At 43.2% G+C, this 8,746-nt stretch overlaps 1 protein-coding gene across 4 annotated transcripts in view; it reads left to right on the forward strand.

Annotated features, from left to right (window-relative positions):
* SH3PXD2A (SH3 and PX domains 2A) overlaps positions 1 to 8,210 on the forward strand; it is a 261,200-nt gene extending 252,990 nt beyond the window's left edge. For all 4 annotated transcript variants that reach the window (XM_086466554.1, XM_086466556.1, XM_086466555.1 and 1 more), the window contains 4 exons: positions 2,658 to 2,992; positions 3,861 to 3,910; positions 6,061 to 6,180; positions 6,312 to 8,210. In XM_086466554.1, coding sequence (XP_086322680.1) covers positions 2,658 to 2,992; positions 3,861 to 3,910; positions 6,061 to 6,180; positions 6,312 to 8,210 — 2,404 coding nt within the window. The remainder of the gene's footprint in view (positions 1 to 2,657; positions 2,993 to 3,860; positions 3,911 to 6,060; positions 6,181 to 6,311) is intronic.
* Positions 8,211 to 8,746: the final 536 nt, after the last annotated feature.

The raw sequence follows: 8,746 nt of genomic DNA on the forward strand, positions 1-8,746 counted from the left end.
TTTAGATCTCACTTTGTATCAGTTACTTTCACCTGGAGATAATCTTACGGTGCCCAAGTGGATTGCAGGCCAAGTAAGAAGCAATATGTGAAGTAAAGCTTTTATTATTTGCCTGCATCTTCGTTCTGTGGTTCATTCTGAGCCTCAGTCCATGTGAATAAGGTGCAGTTGGGAGGTGTTAGCAGCACTGAAATGAGGAGGACTTTAGGATAGGGTTTGAAAAGTCTCCAGTATGTTGTGAACATAAATGAAGGAAGGATCCTTGTGATTCAACTCCTAGATGCGAATGAAGATTACCAGTTCAGGACTTCTCTGAAGCTGATTAGCAGTTGCCATAGTTCTTTCACCTATAAAATGGCAAGATTAAGTAGTCTTCTACGGTGATGTTTGCAAAGGCTTTGAGATTTCCAAATTCAAGGACTAAGCTGAAAAATGTAAGCCTATTTGACTTACATAAGTAGCTTTTATTTGTGATGTTGCACAAATAAACCAGCAGTTGCTGGCAACTACTGCTCAGCATTAACTTCAGGTTGAATTTACTAACTCACAGGAAGAAATAACCAACAACAGCCTCTCTACTAAGGGTATGTTGCCCGGAGTTATTAACTGTCCAGCTATTGCTGCTACTATTCATTGTGAGAAACTATGTGAGATCAGAGGTGTCTGAAGCAGTGGGGTTATATGGGCTGATCCAAATACATACAGTTGGCAGGAGAACTAACAAGCCAGTACAGAACCTGCCTGTGGCTGCCTTTCTGATCTTAAACATGTTAAGTCTCCCACAAACTAAGATGGATGTAAACTGTTTTTTCTTGCTCATTTTGCACAATCAAGCTCTGTTGAAAGTAACCTTTGGAACTGGAGTGCTCAGTGCATTGGCCAATGTGGCTTTCATCTCCAGGTCATGTAAAGTTATAAACATCCTTTAGAAAAACTTTCCTGATGCACAGGCAGCAGAAAGCATTGGTCAGTAACTCTGCAAAAGGGCCATCTACTACAAAAGGCTAGCCAAAAGTCTTCAGGGCTGGAAAATAGCACTGAGCAATGCCTTGCCACAATAGGGGATGTGGCACATATTGATGCGCTGCTTTTTTTTTTTTTTTTTCTATTTTTGGCTTGGTTTGAGGCTTATCAGAAGAACCTCGAAGGGGACAGGATTTAATAGATCCAAATTGCATCTTGACGTAGTATCAATGGCTGGATGATGTGTATTTGTTGGAAGTCACACCAAGTCATTACCATTTTGCTACTTCTTATTAGTCTCCGTGTAGCAAACAAAGCTCAGAGCTGTCGGGATGCTTTCCTTTGACACCAGAACCTTTGGAAAAATTTGTTGCTAAACTTTGAGCAGTGGCGATCCTGTATCTTTGCCTTCATGTGTGACAGAAGGCACGTATGTAGGGAGAAGCAGCTTCTCTAGTATTCTGGCTCATCTAGATGGGAGGGGAGGAAAAGGCAAGATTTTGGACAGAAAGGTCCATGTGGTCATTGCTAGCAGTACAGCAATTGTACTTGCTTTTGTACAGGACAAGTAATGAAGAAGTCTAGAGAAGCAAATGTGCACTGCATTTTCCTGTTCTCCCCATAAAGTCCAAGTGCCGCTCTTGAGTGTCTGGATGTGGTGAATGAGCCCAAGGCATGCCCTGGTGCAGAAATCTCACTGCAAACCTCAGAATCCAAGTATTGGCATGACAAAGTTGCTCATCTGTCAGGGAATGATTTACTGATGTTCCCCACCCCCTGACTCCTTCCTCTGCTGTCTAATGAGTCTCCATTTTCATTAAAGAGCCTTAGAGTCCTACTGTTTCAACCTTTGTATTTCCTGCAGATTTCCTGAGCACCAGTATTTTAATGGTGCCTGCTTTCCCACTTACAGTTCAAGTGCCTGCTTTGGGCATCTTGAGAGATTAAAGAGAGACAGGTTTCAGTGACTCACTCTGTAGCAAGTTAGGGTTTCATTAGGGAAAGCAGAGTTCATCCACATGGTCCTTCCTGGAGTCTGATTGTAATCTGAAATCCCTGCTGAGGTGTTAGGAATGGCAGGAGTTAGAAAAACCATCTTCCCAAAAGCCCAGCTGTGGAAGAATGACTTCAAACTGAAGTGTAGCATGAGCAGCTCAGGCTGGTGCTCCGGGAACGTGTACTGGATTCAGGTGTCTACTCAGATTTCCCAGTTTATTTCTTCAAATAGCCCTAGCTTGTTTAGAAAAATGAGTCTCCATCAAAACCGTTTTTTCCTTAGTCAAATTGTTTCTTGACCTGGCAGTGCTAGAGGGAGCTGCAGTAGTTTGAGTCCCATATTCTCCGTAAGAGAAGCTGATCATGCAGGACTGGGAGTTATAGGAGGAGGGGCAGTGTTCATTGTAATTGCAAGAGGGGGGGCTTGCCCAAGGCACTTAAAGGGTTGTCTTATTCAAAGACACTCCTTCCTTAGGGTGATTAGTGACTTTTAACAGCAGTCCACAGTTCACTGCTGGCTCAGCTGACTTTAAGATGTCTAATCGATAGGTAATAAATTAATAGAGACCACAAAAGCTTATCCAAGAACTGTGAATTTTGTTCTATGATATCACCCATCACTTTTGCCTTAGCTATTATACCTGAAATGCATGAGAAGGTTGTGTTTGATGTCATAATGTTTCGTTTTGCATCTGCAGGTACCTAGGCAAAGAGGGCTGGGCCCCAGCTTCATACCTGAAGAAGGCTAAAGATGATCTTCCATCTAGGAAAAAGAACTTAACCGGGCCAGTGGAAATCATAGGAAACATCATGGAGATCAGTAACCTGCTGAACAAGAAATCATCCACTGACAAGGAAACTCAAGCAGAAAACGAGACTGCAGAAACCCATATCACCAAGAAGGAAATCAGTTTGCCCATCCTGTGCAATGACTCTAATGGCAATGCCATGATGACCCCAGACAAGCAGGCTTCCAAACTGGCCCAGGGATCCCCAGCCATAGCAAGGATAGCACCACAAAGAGCTCAAATAAGTAAGGCAGTAAAATAGTCTGCGTTTCTACTGGCTTGCAATGAATTCTTGTTTTCTGCCTTTCATGGCTGGCATTGCCTGTCAGCTAAGGTTCCAGGTGTCCTGGCCTTATGGCTGAGGCCACACGAGCAGATCTTTGCGTTTTCTGTAGATCTGCAGGGACTCCAGGATGTGGTCCTTTACTAGCAGTGATAAAATTTAACTTCACTTTATACAAGGGCTGGCTGGTTCTTCTTTATCTTAGCCAGTATGTGTTTACTTTTTTTTTCTTTTTCCCAGAGAAGTTTTTTTCCTTTTGAACATGCTAAAATGTGCCCCCCAGCCCCCATAATGCAGGTGATGTGATGATGTGATGAAGTCAAGGAGGCCACCGATGTCTCCTCTTGTATTTGTTCTGCTGTTTTCCTAGGGGCAAGTTGCTATAATGTTTTTACTACATCATCTCAAAATGCAGATGCTAACGCTAGTCTGTGCAAGGAGTGGCAAGGTACTAGGAAAGAGGACAGTGTGAGTGTTATTAATTTAGTGGATTATTTTTACTGCTGGGGGGAAAACTAGGTATTAGGCCAATTCTTTGCTGGCCAATCTCCAATGAAGCTGGTCAGTTCCAGCAGAAAATACAATCCACTACTTTCTGGCAGTGATTTCCTCTTAAATTTGCTGGCTTAGCTGAGATGAGTAGCTAAGCTACCTTGGTATTTCTAATATACCCTCATAGTTTCCTATCTTGTTTCATAGAGGTGCCTTAAATATTGCAAGTACTGACTTCTAGTATTCTCAAACTGTGTAACAGCAGAGCACTGCTGAAAAATGTGTTTAGTAGGACTTATGAAGTTAAATAAACTCTCCCTTTTCCTTTTCCTGCTCAGGCTCTCCAAATCTAAGAACAAGGCCGCCCCCACGAAGAGAATCCAGTCTGGTTTGTATTGGTTTATGGTGTATGTTAGCAGTGGGGTAGGTGTGTGGGTGCTTTATGAGACTTTCTACAGCTGTACAAGGTGTGAGGAGTATCTGAGAGATCCTTTATTTGAGTGCCTCTTCATTTTATTGTTTAAGTATTGAGCAGACCTCTAGATATCCTAATGTTGGGGGTTTCTGTTTTTCAAAATGTTGCTGCAACTAAGCAGGTGATGATCTGAAGGGAGAACATCCTAAAGCTATTATGTTCTGTGCATGAGCATTAGAGCCCGTTTGGCTGACTCAAAGGGTTTAAAGTTCCTCTGGGTGTCTTCAGCCCAGGCTGGATCTTTTGACCTTCTTTTATCTTTAACAACTGAGAAGGTCTCCCCTCCTTCCATTGCTACCATCTTTGAGGTGGCTAAGCTTCACCCTTGTGTGTGTTTAAAATAACTTGGGATACTATGGAAGGATGAGGCTACAGGAATGAGGCCTCCTGTGGTTGTTTATCTTCAAAGCTAGAATTCTGGAAATTCGGACCAATTTGAGATTGGGGCTGTCATCTTCAGATGGGAACTACTCAGTCTATTTGCACAAAAGTCATGCTAATGATTTGTTTGTGACTAGGCAATACATAGTGTTTAATCTTTGCTGTACCCTTTATGAGCAGTATGTGGCTTGTAATTTTACTGTGTCATCTGAGATGCCTCTTAACAAACTAGATGAATAGCATATTAGCATTTTCTTCCTATTTCTCTTTGATTATTTTCAATTAGTCTTTGTTTTGGCAAGACTACTACACTTAATCCCATGCTAAAAATAACAATGATAATGTATGTGAAACCCTGAACATGTCTGCTGTTTCCAATTATCTTCATTTAATCCAAACCATCCTATTATCTGAAAGCATTTTATTATGCTGCACTTCTGCTGTATTTCACCATTTATAGTGCAGAAACATCCAATTATAACAGTTAGACACGGTTCCTAAGGTGCAGTGATGCATTCTCTGTGAAATGCCACATGCTGTGCGTGATGAAACATGGATTGTTAGTTACAACGGGGGTATCTTAGAAATGGAAGAGCATGGGAATAAAGCACAGTGCCTTTTTCCCATTAATGGCTTAGGATCATTTTGTGTCTTTGGCTATCCTGTGTCTGCCTGTGGCAGGTCTGACCTGTGTTCAAGAGATCCTGACATACTGCAGTTCTTCTGTTAGACCGAGAAGCGGTGAAGTGCAGAAGCTGTGAAGCTTTACCATCATCTGGTCATTCTGCAGATGAGCAATGTGCTAATCTGAAAAGCTTTCAATATTTAAAATCTTGAAAGGACTCTTATCCCATTTACCACCTTAAAAATAATTGTAACAAACTCTAAAATGTGACAGCTTAATGTAAAGGCACTTAGCTTTGAGAGGAGTCTAGTATGCTGCCAGAATGGCTGTAAATAGCAGTGTCCTGCTTCTCATGGAGCTTCTATGCAATTTAAATGCAGGTTGTGTTGGGACTGAGTAGAGGTTCTGGGTCCCTGTTATGGAGAGGAACTGGAATCTGTTGATCCTATAGTAAAGTCCTTTCTTCTGTCACTTCAGCTGAGCAAAGCCCTTCATAGGGGTCTATGATATTATCCTTGTTTCTTGCTACAACAGATGCCCATTCGCTTGTATCACTGACTATTTCAGATTGTTTAAAAATCCAGCAGCAGATTAAGAGCAATAAATCATTAGGATTACATTTTACGGTGGTATATTTGATGATAGGCAGAATGTATTATGGGCCTGTTGCAATGCAGTTTTCTGCAGTTGCGGCAAGCCATCCAGAAATGAGTCTTTCTGGACAAAATCTCAGAGTAAATGGACTGTTGTTACTGTGACTGGAATGGCAGCTCACGCTTTATGGCCTATCAGTAAAATGTTTTACTGTTTAGGTAAAGATTATCACAGTTTTAATAGCTGGTGAAGGCAGCATGAACAGTACATATTTTGAAAAGCTTCTCTCTTGTGGCCCATCTTAATACATCAACTTCTGCTCTGGAGGACTCGGAAGTTATCATTAGGAAGCAGCACAGGAAGAAGGAAGAGTTTTAGTGAATAAAGACAAATATGTTTTCATACTGCTGTTCAGCCAACTGTTTCTTTGGTTTAATTGCACAAAACTTCGTGTTTGCCATAGGGTTTTCAGTTGCCCAAACCACCAGAGCCACCCTCTGTGGAAGTGGAATACTACACCATTGCGGAGTTCCAGTCATGTATCTCTGATGGCATAAGCTTTCGTGGAGGACAAAAAGCAGAGGTGAGCCTTAACAGTGCAGCTGGTAAAACTGTGATACTTGGCTATTGCAGGGGACTGGATTGAAAGGGGAGGAGTGGAAAGCAATTGGTTGAAATTTTTGTCTGAGTAGCATGTCCCTTGTCATCTCCCAGGTTATAGAAAAGAATTCTGGTGGCTGGTGGTACGTGCAGATTGGAGAGAAGGAAGGATGGGCTCCAGCATCTTACATTGACAAGAGGAAGAAGCCGAATTTAAACAGAAGAACCAGTACTTTAACCCGCCCAAAAGTTCCTCCCCCAGCACCTCCCAGTAAACCAAAAGACTCTGAAGAAGGAACAACTTCTGGAATGGTTTCTTCAGGAGATGCCCCCCAGGACTCTCCCCACAAGCTGAAATATGAAGAACCCGAGTATGATGTGCCTGCCTTTGGCTTTGACTCGGAGTGTGAAGTGAGTGAAAGTCATCGTGAAGAGGGCGCTCCTGAAAAACGACTGTTTCAGCCCCTCAAGCCCTCTCCTGTGTCATCACTTCAGAAAGCAAAGTTCAAAGTAGGAGAGTCTTCAGAAGATGTTGCTCATGAAGAAGAGACCATCTATGAGAATGAGGGATTCAGGCGTTATGTGGAAGATGCTTTGTCCAACAAGGAATCCAGTGGAGACTCGGATTCTCAGAAAAGCTCCTCTCTGTCCTTGATCAGAAGAAATTCTCCATGTTCCAGCTCTCCTAAATCATCACTTGTGAAGCTCAAGATGGACAAGAACATCCAGCCTGATCTTGGAAAATGTCACTATTCTAGGAGCGAGGAGACTAAACCGAGGTCAGCTTCAGATGTTGGCTTGCGTAGCATGCCAAGAACAGGCGTGAAGAAAGAGCCTGGGCAAAGTCCTTCTATTAGAGCAAAGCCAATTGTTAGGCCCAAACCCTTCCTGAACAAGGCAGACTCTCAGAGCCAAGAAAAGATGGATATCAGCACTTTAAGGCGTCAGCTGAGGCCAACTGGACAACTCAGAGGTGGACTTAAAGGTTCAAGAAGCGAAGAGTCTGAGAGCCCCCCACACACAGCTTCTGAGAACCAAGATGATCCTGTTAGGAGGAGCTCAGCTGATCTCATTACAGCTCCTACTCGTGGCATTTTCTGCTCTAGCCATCCAGCCAAAACTGAGCAAGAAAATGACACCAGGTGTTTCTATGTGACCACTGACTCATACCAAAAGGTACAGGATTCTGAAATTTGCTTCCCAGCAGGTGTAGAAGTGGAAGTGCTGGAAAAGCAAGCCAGTGGATGGTGGTACCTGAAATATGGAGACACGGAAGGCTGGGCTCCTTCCCATTATTTGGCTCTCCCTGATAACCAGCAAGAAACTACATCAGCAGAGACTGATGCCTCATTTGCCAGGAACAGGAAAAATGAAAACAAGTCAAACAGTTTAGAGAAGATAGAGAAGAGAGTTCAGGCTTTGAACACCATCAACCAGAGCAAACGTGCAACACCACCTATCCCTAGCAAACCTCCTGGCGGTTTTTCAAAGCCATCAGGGCCAGTCAAAATGAGGAATGGTGTAAGGCAACTTGCCGTCCGGCCGCAGTCAGTGTTTGTGTCTCCACCACCAAAGGATAACAACCTGTCATGCTCCTTGCGCAGAAATGAGTCTTTAACAACTACAGATCATCTTAGGACCGTCCGTCGTAATTCCTCCTTCAGCAACGCATGGTCACAGCCTGGGGACACGAAGGGAAAGCAGCCTGAGCGGTCAGGTACGGAGGGCTCGGAGACCACCTCCAACCTCCCTTCCCAGAGGAATGGGATTCCTGTGTCCACAGTCAGGCCAAAGCCCATTGAGAAATCCCAGTTCATCCACAACAATCTCAAGGACATCTATGTTTCCATTGCAGACTATGAAGGGGATGAGGAAACTGCAGGGTTTCAGGAAGGTGTCTGTATGGAAGTCCTCGAAAGGAACCCAAATGGCTGGTGGTACTGCCAGATCATGAATGGTGTGAAGCCATTCAAAGGCTGGGTGCCCTCAAATTACTTGGAGAAAAAGAACTAATATTGCAATATCTTTAACCTCCCTAATTTATACTGTTCCTGCTGTGTACGTGTGGAAAAAACAATTGCTACACAAAAAGACGTTTCCCTGTGCTCCAGTTTGTGCAAAGGGACAAAGAAGTCTATGCTGAGGACAAATCTGCCACATTCTGGAGAGGTTTGTGTTGTAAGCAACTATGAGGAAGATGCAGCATAGTCAAATGCCTTTTTGTGAAGTTGTTAATAATCTTGTATGTGTAACAGGGTATGACATCCCATCTTTCCCATTATTGATAGGAAACCAAATGTGTGCCTTTTGTGAGAGAGAAATACACATGTGTCTACTTGGGGAGTTTTGTGCCAAACTGTTTTACAATCTTGGCTCCCTTTCTCCTTGTTTTCGCCCATACGTGGAATACCCAAGAGCTCTGGATGTGTTTCCACAACTTACAGTGAGAAGCGAGTGGGAGTTTATGAAACACAGAGGGACACTAATCCATTGGAGATGTTCACTTTTTTTTTTTACTGTTTTCAACAGTTGGTTGGTCCAGAGTTGGA

The sequence above is a fragment of the Leptosomus discolor genome, chromosome 6 (genome assembly GCF_034619465.1).
Source record: "Leptosomus discolor isolate bLepDis1 chromosome 6, bLepDis1.hap2, whole genome shotgun sequence".
Lineage (NCBI taxonomy): Eukaryota > Metazoa > Chordata > Aves > Leptosomiformes > Leptosomidae > Leptosomus > Leptosomus discolor.